The sequence below is a fragment of the Cetorhinus maximus genome, chromosome 22 (assembly GCF_964194155.1).
Source record: "Cetorhinus maximus chromosome 22, sCetMax3.hap1.1, whole genome shotgun sequence".
In the NCBI taxonomy this organism is placed as follows: Eukaryota; Metazoa; Chordata; class Chondrichthyes; order Lamniformes; family Cetorhinidae; genus Cetorhinus; species Cetorhinus maximus.
In genome coordinates, this window is record NC_135900.1 from 55,945,309 (window position 1) to 55,963,184 (window position 17,876).

Here is a 17,876-nt window from a genome sequence, read left to right on the forward strand (position 1 = left end):
ATTAAATTGGTGCAGAATAGCTAATTAAATCTAATCGACCAGCAGAAATATGGGAAAACAGACCAGTGTGTTAATCTAGAAAACTCCCCAGTGTTCTAGAATTCACATTTTTAAAAAATCAAACTATTATTCAAGCAAAGATCTGGAATTTCCATCACAGCAACTAGAATCATACTGAACCTCATAGACCTTGAAATTACACTATGCGAATATTTAAGTAAACAGCTAACAATCTGTTAATATTCACATCTCAGTTCCAAGGTGATTATTTTTGCTCTTATTTTGAATTATAATTCACATATTTGCATTTGAAAACAAAGGTTATAAATTGCATTTGCTGCCTCATAAATCAAGATATAAATCCAAATTATCACCCTGCATCAATATTTTTAATAAACAAATAAAGGAAATATGTGCCTCTTATTCAGCAATACAATGTAATTTTCTCATGAAACTCAGATTCTGCTCAGTATTTAACCCAGATGTCTAATACAAGATATAGCATAGAAGAGTCATTAATCTCAAGAGTGTGTTTTGTTTTTCACTCACTTCCCCTTCCCTATGTGGGATGCAGTGATCCCCTATTGTGGCAGAATCAGACTCACCATTAGACCGATGGATGCAGGTATGTTGGTTATCACTCAGAAAGAATCCCTCTTTACACTGGCATTCATAGCTGCCCATGGTATTAACACAGATTTGCTGACAGCCACCATTATTGTCATCACATTCATTGACATCTGGAAATTTGAAAAAAAAAGATGAGATCATTCAGCTTGACAACGGTCTTAGGATACAAATTAAAATATCAGCCCTCACTAAAAACCATGATGGCAAATTCAACACAGACAATATTACATGACAATAGCATATCAAGGCCCAACTTTGATAAAAGTTGAATTTTATAAAGTTGAATAAGAACGTAAAGAGCACAGAATCAGCACAGACTAGTAAACCCATTTCTTCCAAGCTATATACCGACTTCTTGCAGTAACTGAAGGCATAGCCTCTCCTGTTGTCTATCAGGGGTCATGTGATGTTCTTGGAGGCTTCGACCAATGAGCCCTAAGGGCAGGCATTCTGGGGGTTGGGGCTTCCTGATGAGAGTCCTGATCGGGCATGTAGCACTGAAAAGCTCCCTGTAATAAAATTTCTGTCTCTTGTTGAAACCTGTCCGCTCTGCCAAGTCATTACATTTGGCGATGAAGATAAAATAGCTCCGTCACTGCACCTCGCCTTGTTAACGTGAGTACATCGAATCTTAAGAGAAAGAAAAGACTAGTCACCAGTCATGCCACTCTTCAGCAGAATTGATCCTTATGGTGTGACTATGGAAGACTGGAGCCAATATGTAGAGCGCCTCGGACCTTATTTCGCAGTGAACCATAAAACCATAGAACACTACAGCACAGAAAACAGACCATTCAGCCCTTCTAGTCTGTGCCGAAATATTATTTCGCTAGTCCCATTGACCTGCACCTAGTCCATAACCCTCCAGACCTCTCCCATCCATGTATCTATCCAATTTATTCTTAAAACTTAAGTGAGCCCGCATTTACCACGTCAGATGGTAGCTCATTCCACACTCTCACCACTCTCTGAGTGAAGAAGTTCCTCCTAATGTTCCCCCTAAACCTTTCCCCTTTCACCCTAAAGCCATGTCCTCTCGTGTTTATCTCTCCTAATCTAAGTGGAAAGAGCCTACTCGCATTCACTCTGTCTATACCCCTCATAATTTTGTAAACTTCTATCAAATCTCCCCTCATTCTTCTACGCTCCAAGGAATAAAGTCCTAACCTGTTTAATCTTTCCCTGTAACTCAACTCCTTAAGACCCGGCAACATCCTAGTAAATCACCGCGGAGGAAAAGCAAAAAGCCATCCTTTTCAATGCACTTGGTAGCAAGACATATGATCTTATTTGCAGTCTGATGACCCCAAACACACCCAATTCTAAGTCCATTAATGAATTAGTGGACCCCGTGAAAACGCACTTCCAGCCAAAGCCATCCGTAATAATGCAGCATTTTAAATTTAATTCCAGAGCTAGGATCCCGGGAGAGTTCATCGTAACCTATGTAGCGAACCTGAAGCAGTTGACAGAACACTGCGACTTTGGGAACACACTAAATGAAAATGCTGCAGGACTAATTGTTTATGGAGCTCACGATGGCGCCATTCAGCATCGTTTACTCGCAGAGATCAACATCGACTTTAAGCATGCTCTAGACACCTCCCTCGCCATGGAAAGTGCTGCAAGGGACTCGCAGGCTTTGCAACACATACACCATGGCGCTGTTCTTTATGTGGGGCGGGAACCTACCATAGGCGTGATGGGAAAACCAGACCCACAGCATCAAAGCAGAGGCAATATCCACTGTTAGAAACAGGAAAAGGCCTAGTAGAAACACTGCAGCAGTGACTCCAAGGCTAATTTGTTATAGATGTGGGGGTGACCACGTTCCAGACACCTGTAAATTCAAGGAGGCAGAATGTTTTACTGCCATAAGAAAGGTCACATAGTAAGGAAATGCAGGGTGAAGTCGAAACAGTCCGTAAAGCAGCAAACCAACAGGGTTGAATTTAAAAATACAGCAGAACCTCAAGCTGCCGACACTGACATCTATTCCCTGTATAATGTTAGTGCTGTATAAACCGAATCTATCACTGTCACAATCCAAGTTAATGGGAAGCTACTAATAATGGAGGTGGATTCGAGAGCCTCAATCACAGTGGCGGGAGACCACACTTCCAAATACCTTAAATGAAAGTATCCAGCCACTAAACCTGGAGTGGACAAACTTTAAATTAAAGATATACACTGGAGAATCTATTCAGATAAAGGGCATCGCCACAGTACCAGTGTCTTATAGGCAACAGACAGCCCAGCCGCCAGTGATAATAGTGAAAAGAGAAGGGCCTAGTCTTCTGGGCTGAGACTGGTTACAGAAAATCAAGCTTGACTGATCTGAGATATTTCATCTGAAAACAGGAAGAGTCCCTGAACTGCTAAGGAAATACAATATGATATTTTGGGATGAATTAGGGAAGTTAAAAGGCATGCAGAGCAAGATATATGTGGATCCTCAGGCAACAACACGTTCCTTTAAGGCCAGACCTGTGCCTTATATGTTGAAGGAGGAGGTGGATGCAGGACCATGCCGGTTAGAAAAGCTGGGCATTATCCAACCTGTCCAATTCTCGGAATGGGCAGCACCCATTGTTCCAGTGGTTAAGCCTGACCAAACCATACGTGTCTGTGGGGACCATAAATTGACCATAAATAAGGCAGAGAAACTAGATAAGTACTCCAAGGATAGACGACTTAATATGCAATGCTGGCTGGAGGCAAATGTTATACAAAATTGGATATGAGCCATGCTTACCAACAATTAGAACTGGATAGCACGTCAAGGGGATACATGACTATTAACACACACAACAGTGCACTCGCCTACCCCCTTTGGGGTATTGTCTGCATGCGCTATCTTCCAAAGAACAATGGGGAATCTTTTGCAAGGATTTCCCCGAGTGGTAGTATACCTAGATGATGTTCTGATCACAGGGTCAACCGAGACTGAATACTTGGCCAACCTGGAGGAGGTACTAAGATGGTTCAAGGAAGCCGGCGTATGATTAAAGGAGGAAAAATGCACATTTCAAGCGCCAAAAGTTACTTACCTGGGTCACAGGCTGGATGCCATGGGTTTGCATCCAGTAGAAGATAAAGTCCAGGCAATAAAAGATGTGCCCTCACCATCCAATGTGACCGAACTCAAGTCCTTCCTGGGTATGATCAACTACTATAGCCACTTCTTGCCCAACTTATCAACTGTGTTGGTACCATTACACTTGCGAAAAAAGAATCACTGTTGGTCATGGAATTCACAACAGGAAGAAGCCTTTGTGAAGGTAAAAAATGGTTGCATTCGTCACGTTTATTGGTACACTACAACCCATTGAAAGAGTAGGTATTAACCTGTGATGCCTCTCCTTATGGTGTAGGAGCTGTGTTATCACAGAATGGAAAATGGATCAGAAAGGCCCATTGGCTATGTCTCGAGAACCTTCTCCACAGCCGAGAAGGGTTATCCGCGGCTAGAAAAGGAAGGTTTATCGGTGGTATTTGCTATTTGTGTCAGAAGCAAATTAGAAATTGGGCGAACAGAGGTCCAATTTTGTCGAAAGTTGGTGATCTTGTTTTGCAAAGGTGGTCAAATTTCCCTGTATCTGAAGCGATGAGACCATTCCATGCCCGAGAGTGTTAAATTGTCAAGATGGAATGTTGTTGTGGGCATCAAGGGTCATCGTCCCTTCGCAAGGAAGAGAACCACTCTTGACAGAGTTTCACAGTGCGCATCCAGGCATATCAAAGATGAAAATGCTTGTGCAAAGCTAGATCTGGTGTCCAGGCATAGACAGTGACATTGAAAGCCATGGTCAAGCACTGTCTCCACTGTCAGCAACAACAGAAGTTGCCTGCTTCAGTTCCCCTGCACCTGTGGGAGTGGCCTGGTCGACCCTGGGTTCGACTACATATCGATTACGTAGGACCATTCTTAGGTACCATGTTTTCATTGATTGTAGATGCACGTTCTAAATGGATGGACGTATACGAATTCAGATCACCAACATCAAGTGCAACTATCAAGAAACTGCAACGCTGTTTTGGCATACATGGCCTACCGGAAATCTTTGTTTCCGATAATGGTACTGTCTTTACCAGTACAGAGTTTCAGTGATTCATGAACCTGAATGGAATCAGACAACAGCTCCTTACCATCCCTCATCAAATGGTTTAGCCAAGAGAGCTGTGCAAACTTTCAAGATTGATATCAAGAGGTTATTAGAAAGTACTCTAGAAACTCTACTTGCCCGCTTTCTTCTCAGTTATCATACAACGCTGCATTCGACTACGGGTTCAACACCGTCTGAACTATTGATGATATGTACAAGGTCAAGTCTGGTGTTTCAAAATTTAGAGGGGAAAGTAGAGAGGAATCAGAGTAATCAAAAATAGAATCACGGTATTCACAGCAAAGCTTGCACAGTGTAGGTGACATGGTACTCATGTGAAATTTGGGAAGGGGACGTCGTTAGGTTCCTGGAACGATTGTCTCAGAGACTGGTCCCTTATTCTTCCAAGTGCAAGTGGAAGATAGAGTCGTTCAAAAGCACATGAACCATATTCGTGATAGATAGGCATTCCAATAACCAACTATCCTGCCTGTGATCAAGGTCGAACTATCAACTTCTGAGGTGACTGATCAACCTAGAATAGACATGCCCGATGTCTCTGTCGAATTGCCAAGCCCAGAACTGCCACTTTCTAATGATGTGTCTCGTGCTGCAGTTCCCGATCATGTCGATCCTATTGAGGAACTTCCAAGTGGTAGAGCTACGCCGCTCTAGCCAAATGAGGAGAGCACCTCAGACACTTGATCTTTAATCACCTGAATTTGTATGTATGTATATGTTGTTGCATATTCAAATGTTCTCTGTAAATAGAAACTTAACAAGCTAAAAGGGGAGGAAATGTAGTAACTGAAGGTATAGCCTCTCCTGCTGTCTATCAGGGGTCACGTGATGTTCTTGGAGACTCTGACCAATGAGCCCTAAGCGCAAGCAATCCTGGGGGTAAGCCTCTCTGACAAGAGTCCTGATCGAGCATGCAGCACCTGAAAAGCTCTGGAACAAATTGTATCTGTTTCTTGTTGAAGCCTGTCTGCTCCATCAAGTCATTAAACTTCTCTTTGGAAACTCAATCCAAACTAATTAATTAGCTTTTTGTAATTGCCTACCCTCCACCCCCAAATTCATTCATACAGTTGTTTTGTTTAAAAAGAGATACTTGATACATCATTAACTGGATTTTCATTTCTGACAGAAGTTGTGGGGGTGGGAGGATGGGGAAAGGGCTATAATGAGTATAAGTTGCACCATTCTGGGATGGAATAACAACTTGTTTTTATATAGGATCTTTGATGTAGTAAAACATTCCAAAAAAATAGCTGATCTCCTCTTATCCCTCTTTGTCTTCTGTTCATAGTTGCTTTTGCTCAGAGCCCACCTTACATAGTAGGGCAAGTTCCTTAAAACCTCAAATTTTGTAATGCTTGTTACGTTTATACTTTCCTTCTCCACCCTCATTAAAAGTTAAACATCCTTCTACTGCCTATATTATTCATTGAATGAGGCCAGAAAGGCATACGACACTCCTTGTGAATGTTATCAACTCCCCATAATGGGAGACCAATTTTTCCAAAATAGGTAACAACATTGCTACCTCTCAAACTTACAGCCTTCCATGTTTCTGAAGCGCATGAAAAAAAATTACCACAAGCTACTATGTATGAAGAAAGTAGAGTGCCCCTACCAAGTGCTTGGCCCATGGTCACATTAACTATGCTCGGAGACCCTTAAACATCTAGCAATGGAAACAGATTAGCTCTGCATTTGGTAGGCCTTTTTTAAAAACCTAATGAAGATGATACTCCATGTACATTCTGGGCCTCTCACTTTAAAAAACACACCAAATACCAGAACAACAAAACGTTCTTCGACTCATCAAGCTTGCCTCCACCACATATCATGTAAAACTGACCTCGTCATGGATTCTACCAAACATATTTAATTTTCTGAGAAAAAATTCTCTATAAATACTCCAATTCCCTGAAATAATGAAGCAAAATTCCAGGATAGATATTCAGGTACATGTCTCCAATATTCAACCCTAACTGGCTGCTTTCCACAGATGTAATTTTCCTGTTGCCAGAAGCTCTCGGACTCGTGTTCCATAAAGTGTTTGATCATCTCTGTCTATACTTATGCCTATTACCTTCAATCCCATTCATAACCAGATAATTATACTGCCCTTCTGTGTTAATTGATATGCTGATAATTGCTTTTCCTGCCAGTTTCTTTTCTATTCCTGCAACTCTGCAGGGGAAATATTGTAGTAATTTTCAGTTTTATTTGAGACCTATTCACTTTTTAAATTGTTTTTTTTCTAGCCTAAGTTTAGAGTCCAAGTTAGATAATCTATTAACATTCTCAGTGTCAATCCTTCTCAACCTTGCAACAAAGACAGGCTCATGGCGCCTGCTTTTTCTAATACACAAATAACTGGCCCCGAACTAAATTTCATAACTCTGAGCCCTAAGTCTTGGTGTCATGCTTGCAACCTTCTTTGGACCTTTTTGTGTGCATTAATGTTCTTTTGTAGGTATTGCACTTGAAACTACACGCAAGATTCTAAACTTAGACTTCCTAGAAATCTGGGCAAGATTAAAGTAATTTTTTCATGTCAGATTAACACAGAAGTTGCATCCAAGTGCTGCATTTACCTTGTTGGTAATAGTTTCACACTAAATAGGGATTTCCAATGAATGATAAATAATACATTAAAGGAGAGAAAGACTTGAATTATTTACAGAATTTTTCACAACCTCTGGACATCTCACAATGCTTTATAGCCAATGAAGTACTTTTGAAGTATAGTCACTGTTGATAGGATAGGCGACAGCTAATTTGCACACTGCAAGCACCCACAAAGAGCGGGCTGAATTTTACACCAGCGGGATTTTATGGTCCCAAAGCCAATGGAGTTTAGAATGGTTCATCGCATTTTATGGCCCCATTCCTGCTGCAATGGGGCTGTAAAATTCTTGCCAGATAAAGACCAGATAATCTGATGTTGTGATGTTGGTTAAGGGTAAAATATTGGCCAGAACACTGGGGATAACCCCACTGTTCTTAGAAATAGCGCCATGGGACCTCTTATGTCCACCTGAGAGGGCAAACAAAAGACAGCAACACCAGCAGTGCAACACTAGGGGGTCAGCCTTGATTTTTTGCTCAAGGCTTGGAATGGGAGTTGAAACCAGAACCTTGTGACTCAGAGACAAGTGCTAGCAACAGAGCCATGACTGACAGACCAAAAAAAAAGGATTTAATAATTTATTTGCTAATTTGAAGTATGCTGAAACTAGGAAAAACAGAAAAAACTGCTCAAAATAGGATATCTTCATTGCTTGTTTCAATATGCATTATTTACTTTTATTCACATACCTCTCATATAAACTAAAGAGTTTCAGAGGTTAAATGCATTTTAGCTGAATTGTGGGTGTTTGTATGCATGAAATATATGCAGTAACACACCATTACTGAAGCAACCCTCAACACAGTTCAGTTATTTGCTGGTCTTTGTTCACTTTTACATGTTATCTCATGTGATTCAGGACTAAATGGGCATTTAATTATTATGGTAAAGTGCAAACGATGCCAGAGAAATTTCATTAAAACATGCAAATTCAATACTTTCAGCTGAGAATTAGCATCCCAACACGCAGGCATGAGTGCAATAGGTGAAATAAACCTTTTGAATGTTAACATGTTTTTCCATTTTTAAACTAGCAGACTGAAATGATTTGTTAACTCAAGTAGCATTTTCCATAATAAATATTTTCAGAACATGTACATTTTGATCACAGTACTTGTACAGCAAGTGCCTTTCTGCATTAAGGGTTCTTGAGGTTATTATGCCCTTGTTGAGAACACAAGAATTGGAGCTGGAGCGATTTATTCTTGGTCCCTGGATACACGAGAATAAGGAAATGCTAGCTGTTAATTGCCATATTAGTTAGAATTGTTGGCTTGCCTATCAAGTAGGTAATTATTGCTGATCTGTATTTTCCAGCAGAGGTACTTTCACCATCTTTTTTTTGAGAAGAACTGCATCTTTTGGCTTGCAGTTCAAGAACTGCGCTCAGAAAGAACACTTTTGATAAAGGATTAATGTTCATATTGCTCTCTTAAACCTAACTTTCATTTGTAGTATACAACATCGTAACTTCAATTTGTTATCTTCATATTTGGAAAAGATGCAGCTTCTCAAGGGTTCTTAAAAGAAATCATTGTTGATGCGATAGATGTTGTCAAAGGTGCTGGGGTCCAAATAATGTCTTCATTCCCCAACCCACACCCCCAGCCCTGTCCTCCAATATTACAAGAGTAATAACAACGTGCATTTCTATTGCGTTTATAACAAAGAATACCTCAAAGTGCTTGAAGGATAGATACAAGGAAAACAAGTGCAGTAAGGAGGTGTGAACAAAAGCTTAAAAACAAAAAACTGCGGATGCTGGAAATCGAAAACAAAAACAGAATTACCTGGAAAAAGTCAGCAGGTCTGGCAGCATCGGCGGAGAAGAACAAAGTTGACGTTTTGAGTCCTCATGACCCTTCAACAGAACTAAGTAAAAATAGGAGCGGGGTGAAATATAAGCTGGTTTAAGGTGGGAGGGCTGGGGGGAGAGAAGTGCGGGGGGGGTGGTGGTTGTAGGGACAAGCAAGCAGTGATAGGAGCAGATAATCAAAAGATGTCACAGGCGAAAGAACAAAGAGGTGTTGAAGGTGGTGATATTATCTAAAAGAATGTGCTAATTAAGAATGGATGGCAGGACACACAAGGTACAGCTCTAGTGGGGGTGGGGTGAAATAAGACTAAAAGGGCATAAAAGGTATAGATTTAAAAACAATGGAAATAGGTGGGAAAAGAAAAATCTATATAAATTATTGGAAAAAACAAAAGGGAGGGGGAAGAAACAAAAAGAGGGTGGGGATGGAGGAGGGAGTTCAAGATCTAAAGTTGTTGAACTCAATATTCAGTCCGGAAGACTGTAAAGTGCCTAGTCGGAAGATGAGGTGCTGTTCTTCCAGTTTGCGTTGAGCTTCACTGGAACAATGCAGCAAGCCAAGGACAGACATGTGGGCAAAAGAGCAGGGTGGAGTGTTAAAATGGCAAGCAACAGGGAGGTCTGGGTCATTCTTGCGGATAGACCAAAGGTGTTCTGCAAAACGGTCGCCCAGTCTGCGTATGGTCTCTCCAATGTAGAGGAGACCGCACTGGGAGCAACGAATGCAGTAGACTAAGTTGGGGGAAATGCAAGTGAAATGCTGCTTCACTTGAAAAGAGTGTTTGGGCCCTTGGACGGTGAGGAGAGAGGAAGTGAAGGGGCAGGTGTTCCATATTTTGCGTATGCATGGGGAGGTGCCATAGGTGGGGGTTGAGGAGTAGGGGGATATGGAGGAGTGGACCAGGGTGTCACGGAGGGAACGATCTCTACGGAATCCCACCAGGGGGGGTGAAGGGAAGATGCGTTTGGTGGTGGCATCATGCTGGAGTTGGCGGAAATGGCGGAGGATGATCCTTTGAATGCGGAGGCTGGTGGGGTGATAAGTGAGGACAAGGGGGACCCTATCATGTTTCTGGGAGGGAGGAGAAGGCGTGAGGGCGGATGCGCGGGAGCTGGACCAGACACGGTTGAGGGCCCTGTCAACTACCGTGGGTGGAAAACCTCGGTTAAGGAAGAAGGAGGACATGTCAGAGGAACTGTTTTTGAAGGTAGCATCATCAGAACAGATGGGACGGAGGCGGAGGAACTGAGAGAATGGGATGGAGCCCTTACAGGAAGAGGGGTATGAGGAGCTGTAGTCGAGGTAAAAAAGCTTGAACAAAAGCTTATTTGAAGAAGTGGGTTTTGGTGAAATTTTTAAAAGCAGGAGAGAGAATTAGAGAAGGAATTCTAGAGAGTAGGACCGATTGATAAAAAATAAGAGCAATTACCAAACAAGCATGGTACTTGGGGGAATCACAGGGCTGTGAACGTTTGAGAAAGGTGGGGCAAGCCCATAGCAGGATTGCAGATAAGCACAGGGATCTTACATTTAGTTTATTGGAAGATGGGGAGCCACTGAAGGCAGGGATGGAAGGTAAGAACGGTTTAGCATTGGACAGGATATATGTGGTGTAATTTTGGACAAATTGGAGTTTATGGAATGGAGGAAAGGATGTCAGCAAGGAGAGCATTAGAATAGTCAAGATGGGAGATGACAAATACATGCCCAAGGCTTTGAGGAGTCAAGGGGATGAGATAAATTAGAGGTAGAAACCTTTGTGATGGTAATGGATCTAAAACTGAGCTTGGGGTTGAACAGAAATAAAGGCTGGTTGAACTCTAGATAGTGGCCAAGTCGGAGAATGGAATATATGATGTGGGAGCGGAATTTCTTGTGGGGGTTGAAGACAATGACCTCAGCCTATGTGATGAGCCGCAGAAATTTGTTATTCAGCCAAGGCAAGTTAGTTAAGCAATTGGACAGCAGAGAAGTGGTGAAAGGAGATAGCCATAGGAACTGGTATTGAGGTAGACCTAGGTATCTTAGTTATCACCAAGACGTTGCATGTAGAGATGGAAGAGGAAAAGGCCAAAGATAGATCTTCAGCGAATTCCAGGGTTTACAGTGTCGGAAAAAGGAGAGACTGGAGATGGAGACTGGAGATGCACAGACTCTGTTCAAATAAGTAGCAATGGAACCATGCAAAACTGGTATCCAAGACTGGGCAACGGAGGAGAGGCTTTGGTAAAGAGGATGGCATGGTCAAGAGTTGAAGACTGGAGTAAGTCAAGAATGGATAATGTCCATGGTCCCAATCACAAAACATTTAACTTCGTGACTTTGACTAGGGCTGAAAAGATGCACTGAGGTGGTCCAGACCGTAAATATTTGAACAGCGAGTAATGGGAGAGAATGTGGGAGCTTGGAGGTGACAACATGAACAAAGATCTTAGAGAGAGATAGGGCAGTAATTGTAAAGGATGGAAGGGTGAGAGTGGTTTTTTTTTAGGAGGGATGCAGTGCTTGAGGAGAGGAAACGATTGACAATGTTAATCGGCATGAAAGCCAGGAAGAAGAGTTGGGTGATTCCTGGAGTGAGAAAGGGGTTCAAGAAGTATGGACAAGATGCACTTGGAGGCTTCCAGGATAACATTCTAGATAGAACCAAAATAAGAGAATGACATTCTGATAAATGTTAAAGCCCCCCTTGGACACACATTTTCTTACTTCCAAGTAGAAGTATATGAGGCAAACATTATATTGGCACCGAGTTATTAATATGGCAGCTCGTTTAGCACAGAAATAGATGACAGATGTAGTGTCAACTCCACCATAATTTTACATCATTTGGAACAACAGTGGTTTGCCATGTATAAGCACTTGTGTAAAGCCGACTTTTCAGAGGATTCAAAACTGTTTGTTGTAAAATTGCAGTGTAATTATTCTTATACATCTGTCAACTTCTGCACCATTACTAAATATACTTCTTTATCAACAAGGAAAGGCCATATATTAGTCCAGTCAGCAACAAAAATTTCTTGCTTCAATCAAAAAACTCTTGATAATGTATGGCTTCGGAAAATGTCTAACGTGAGGGGTAGAGGAAGTCACTTGGTGCATGTTAAACAAATTAATGAAAACATTCAAGTAAATCATGTCTAAAAAATAAAAATTACCCCGAGATTGCATGGCTCCACTAATGACCTGGAGGGAACAGCAGCCTCATTGTAATGTTCAAATTTCACATCATTCTGGTGAGCTCGGCCCCTGCTGCTCACCCACATAAGGTGGGCAAACTAATAACTCACTGGCCTAGCCTGCTAAAGTTGGATTCTTAAATCTAGCTTTTATTTCTCAAAGTTGGTTCCAAACCTTCGCAATAGAAGCATACATATTTTGCTGTATTTGTTCACGGTTTCTTTACTGCCAAACTCCTCCACTGCATTATTGTATATTGCTATAAAGTCACTTGCAGCAAATAAAGTGCTAAGGATGGTGCTCCTTTGGTAACCCCTCTTGCGGTCTATGATTTAGATGAGGAAGACGAGCTTATGAAAGGACAGTAAATGCAGGTGCAGCAACACCTGAAGCATTGACTCTGATAGCAACTCAGAAGTACGTTGAGAGTGGGGATGTCCAATATCATGTGGGAAACCCAGAAGGAATTTCAATGCACCCATCCATGGTATTTTAATGCTACTGCCTCATTATTATTCTACTTCCAAGTTTGAAGTCAATTGCATGGCATGAGGTGTGATGAGGACCCATAGGACATGTCTCGCAGGAATCCATGGACCTTGCAGACACAAATCATCAAAGAAACTGATTTGCTTGGAGGCTGCAGCACCACAAGACTCATGCTTAACATGTACCAGCTCAGGTCTCACACTTTAAGGCAAACCAGCAAGGTAGATAGTGTATTTTTACCTGGTCACCCACACGTTAGCAAGGGCAGGTGGTGGCGGCAGAGACAGCAGTAGAGAGCCTTTGTCAGAGGGCACAGCCCTATCTAAGGTTTTCTGAGCTGGACACAGATGGGAACCATCGATAATAAAAGGAGACTCAAAGAGGAAGTGGGAAGTCTACTCAAAGCACTTCCAATTCTCAGCCATTGTCCCTACTTCAGTGAGTACCTAACATGCTGCCTGGTGTCCCAATGGTTGGCCTCCAAGGGTATATGGTGGGGCCCTCACAGGTTCATAAACCCAGGGGTTGTCAGGTATGAGCAGCTTAGCAGTCAGAGGATGGCACTGAGCAGCCGATCTCTACCTCTGCTGAAGCAGCAGGGGTTGTACCATGTGGGAACGCTAGGAAAAGGAGTAAAACTTCGTAGTTGCACAAGGGTATGCACATGGGTATATAGGAAAATGTTGGGTTGTAAAGTTTCTATTATTTAATAGAATCACATAACCTTTATTATTTTGCCTCACTTTCCGTCTTGCCTATTCTTAGTTGCTGGGTGGCAAGTGGCTTTTTAACTTCTTTGATGATGAATTGAAAAACATGAAAGATGGGGACCAGTGCAAGGACATGCAAGGGGTAGTTGGTTATTTGCAGGCCTGGTTTGTTCAGTGGCATTGATGGAGATATGCAAAGAGTGACCATTGAATCTGGCTTTGATATCTGTCCACTGGCGCTCCCTGTGTGAACCTTGCATTAACAGGACATTCATGGCATCCTAGGCAGCAGCGGGCGCTGAATTGCCCTCATCAACTTCCCCACCTTCTCTTCAAAGTCCTCTGCTGACAACATGTGCTCAGCACCTTGTTTCTCCTGCAAAGCCAAACCTCGTTGGCGTGCAATGTTGCACAATCGCAGAACACCACAACTATTCTGGAGAGCCTGGCTGGTGCATACTGAAGGATACCTTGAGATGCCTTCGTACCTGAAATGCATCTTCAGCATGCTGACTGTAAAGAGTTAAGGGTTATGTTAATTAGACAATGATGACATAAGCGTGACATCAGGGTCAGGTGACCAAGAGGCTCCAAGAGATCAAGGCACAGAACTGTTTGTATTCAATGATCAATATACCATGAGGTCTTGGGTGTAAATAGTTCTAAATAAAGTTTCAAGAAAAACCTATATACTGACTATCTCCGAGTCACTCACGGAGTAAGTGAAATCACATCAAAACACTGATGACTTTTTCAATCACACATCTTCAGCTGCTTCATCTTCGGCCTTCCCTCCATCTTAAGGTCTGAAGTGGGGATGTTTGCTGATGATTGCACAGTATTCAATTCCATTTGCAATTCCTCAGATAATGAAGCAGTTTCTGCTCACATACAGCAACACCTGGACAACATTCAAGGTGGGACTGATATACTGCAAATAACATTAAGATCACACAAGTGCCAGGCAATGAGGAGATTAAATTTGGATCCAAGTGACCTTGCAGGCAAAGGAGAAAAAGCTATCAGTAATGAAGAAGATGCTGTGTTACAGCCAATGTTCCCGCTAAGCTATCGAACTCGGGGAGAGAGACTGAGAGGTTCTTAAGCAAATTGATATAGGAAGTGACAGGGTATTGGAGGTGTTGACAGGCTTAAAAGTGGACAAATCTCCAGGTCTGGATGATTTGTATCCCAGACTGCTGAGGGAGACAAGGGAGGAGATTGCAGGGGCTCTGACCCAAATTTTTAATTCCTCTCTGGCCACGGGGGAGGTGCCAGAGGACTGGAGAACAGCTAATGTGGTTCCACTATTTAAGCAGGGTTATAGAGATAAGCCAGGGAACTACAGGCCAGTGAGTCTCACGTCAGTGGTAGGGAAACTATTGGAGAAAGTTCTGAAGGAGAGTATCTATCTCCACTTGGAGAGGCAAGGTTTGATCAGGGATAGTCAGCATGGCTTTGTCAGAGGAAGGTCATGCCTAACAAATTTGACTGAATTTTTTGAGGAGGTGACCAGGTGTGTAGATGAGGGTAGTGTAGTTGATGTAGTTTATATGGATTTCAGCAAAGCCTTTGACAAGGTCCCACATGGGAGCTTTATAAAGAAGGCAAATGCACATGGGATACAGGGTAATTTAATAAGGTAGATTCAAAATTGGCTTAGTTGTAGGAGGCAGAGGGTGATGACAGAAGGATGCTTTAGTGACTGGAAGCCAGTGTCCAGTGGCATACCACAGGGATCTGTGCTTGGTCCCCTATTACTTGTCATTTATATAAACGACATGGGTAACTATATGGGGGGTAGGATTAGTAAGTTTGCGGATGACACAAAGATTGGCCGGGTGGTTAACAGTGAGGTTGAGTGTCTTGGGCTACAGGAAGATATAGACAGGATGGTCAAATGGGCAGATAAGTGGCAGATGGAATTTAGCCCTGAAAAGTGTGTGGTGATACACTTTGGAAGGAGTAACTTGACAAGGAAGTATTCAATGAATGGCATGACACTAGGAAGTTCTGAGGAACAAAGGGATCTTGGCGTGTGTGTCCATAGATCTCTGAAGGCAGAGGGGCATGTTAGTAGGGTGGTGAAAAAGGCATTTGGGACACTTGCCTTTATCAATCGAGGCATAGATTATAAAAGTAGGGAGGTCATGTTGGAATTGTATAGAACCTTGGTGAGGCCACAGCTGGAATGCTGTGTGCGGTTCTGGTCACCACATTATAGGAAGGATGTGATTGCACTCGAGGGGGTGCAGAGGAGATTCACCAGGATGTTGCCTGGGATGAAACATTTAAGTTATGAAGACAGGTTGGATAGACTTGAGTTGTTTTCATTGGAGCAGTGAAGACTGAGGGGCGACCTGATGGAGGTGTACAAGATTATGAGGGGCATGGACAGGGTGGATAGGGAGCAGCTGTTCCCCTTAGTTGAAGGGTTAGTCACAAGTGGGCATAAGTGCAAGGTGAGGGGCAGGAGGTTTAGGGGATGTGAGGAAAGACTTTTTTACCCAGAGGGCGGTGACAGTCTGGAATGCGCTGCCTGGGAGGGTGGTGGAGGCGGGTTGCCTCACATCCTTTAAAAAGTACCTGGATGAGTACTTGGCACATCATAACATTCAAGGCTATGGGCCAAGTGCTGGTAAATGGGATTAGGTAGGTAGGTCAGATGTTTCTCATGTGTCGGTGCAGACTCGATGGGCCAAAGGGCCTCTTCTGCACTGTGATTCTGTGATTCCGTGATTCTGTGATAAGCTGCCTAGCAGCCCAGAAGTTGCCATGCAGGTCGCACACAAATTCATCCTTTTAAGTTGCTATACATGCATAACCAGGCAAAAAAAATTCAAAGAGATTGAATATTTAAACAAATTGCTCGCGCACTACAAAAACAATTAGAAGGTACATTGGTTGCGACAACTCTAAGTAGAACCAAGAAACTGCAGTGTCAGGGAAGTGGACTGTAAAGCAGAAATATAGGAGGTTGGAGTGGTCAATAATCCAGCAGGTGGCAGAGAGGTTGAGCAGGATGAGACAGAAGAGTCAAAAAGGCTGTTATTTGAGATTTTTACTCATGCAGTTCCAGTGCTGTGGGCGTGTCAGAAGTCAGATTAGAGGGCCTCAGAAAAGTGGTGGGAAAGAGGAAGCATAGTTTTAAAGCAATGGCACATTTCAAGACTTTGGAAGAAAGGACAGTTAGAAATAAGGTGACAATTAGGCCGAGTGACAGAGTTGAGAGTGGATTTCACGAGGAAGGGGTTGATAATGGCACTCTTGAAGGAGGTACAGGCAACATTGTACAATAGAGACAGATTGTTAATGTTTCAGGTGATGGCAATGAGGAGGTGAGTTAGGCGGTCAGGAGCTTGAACAGGAGGCTATTAAGGGGGCAAATGTGTGTGCTGAAAATAGGATGAGAAAGTGGTCAAAAAGAGCCCAACAGACCTCAGAGGTGCGAAGAATAAATGTAATCACAAAAGATCTGGCTGACTGTGAGTGGGGTACTCAATGTAAAGGGCCAGATTGAGAGGGGTAAACAGGGCAAGGCTGTTAGTAGCGGTAGAAGTGAGTGAGGGTGTGTTCATATGCAGATTGAAATCAATGAAAACGAGGAGTCCTTCAGTTCAGAACTTGAGGAGCTGAGATTGGAGAGGAGGAAGGATATCTGTGCCTTGAAATCTGGGAGGTATGGGTGAACAGCAGAGGTGAAGTACATGAGTATAATCTTGAAGGTAAGATGAACAGTAATATAGATTGAGATACACAAAAATGGAGCAGGAGCTGAAGGAATAAGAGGAATAGATCAATACAAGCTCTCAAGATGAAACATTTTGCAGGAAGTGTGGAGTGCAAATGTAGCTACAGATTCATTGAATGGGCTGTGGGATAAGGAGATACTCAACAGAGGGATTGCTAATAGTGCCAGCAGAGTGTGTGGGATGGAGGGAGGGTTTGATAAATTAGACTCAGGCAGGTGGGAAACGTTTCCTGAGAGGGGGATAACACTGTTGAATTACTTCTGGAGCACAGTCAATGTTTTGCACTGATGTGGACAAACCAAGGACCCAGGGGGAGCCATTTCAATAGAGAAATAAATAATTCAGCAAGACACTGACAATAGGTGAGGCTGGGCACCAGGTGATCATAGAACCATAGTAAAGGAGGGTCTAAGGGAGGTCCTCACCTCAATCAACATAAACATGCTTCAATAGGTTGCCCCAAAATGTTTGAATTTTGATGTCACAAATGTACTTCAATTTAATCATCCTGAACTTTGTTTAATGTGACTTTAATGGCCAATTCAGAT

General features: G+C 42.6%; 1 protein-coding gene across 2 annotated transcripts in view; it reads right to left on the reverse strand.

Annotated features, from left to right (window-relative positions):
- Positions 1 to 17,876, reverse strand: part of scube1 (signal peptide, CUB domain, EGF-like 1) — a 370,427-nt gene that overhangs the window by 259,371 nt on the left and 93,180 nt on the right. For both annotated transcript variants that reach the window (XM_078568359.1, XM_078568358.1), the window contains exon 4: positions 606 to 740. In XM_078568359.1, coding sequence (XP_078424485.1) covers positions 606 to 740 — 135 coding nt within the window. The remainder of the gene's footprint in view (positions 1 to 605; positions 741 to 17,876) is intronic.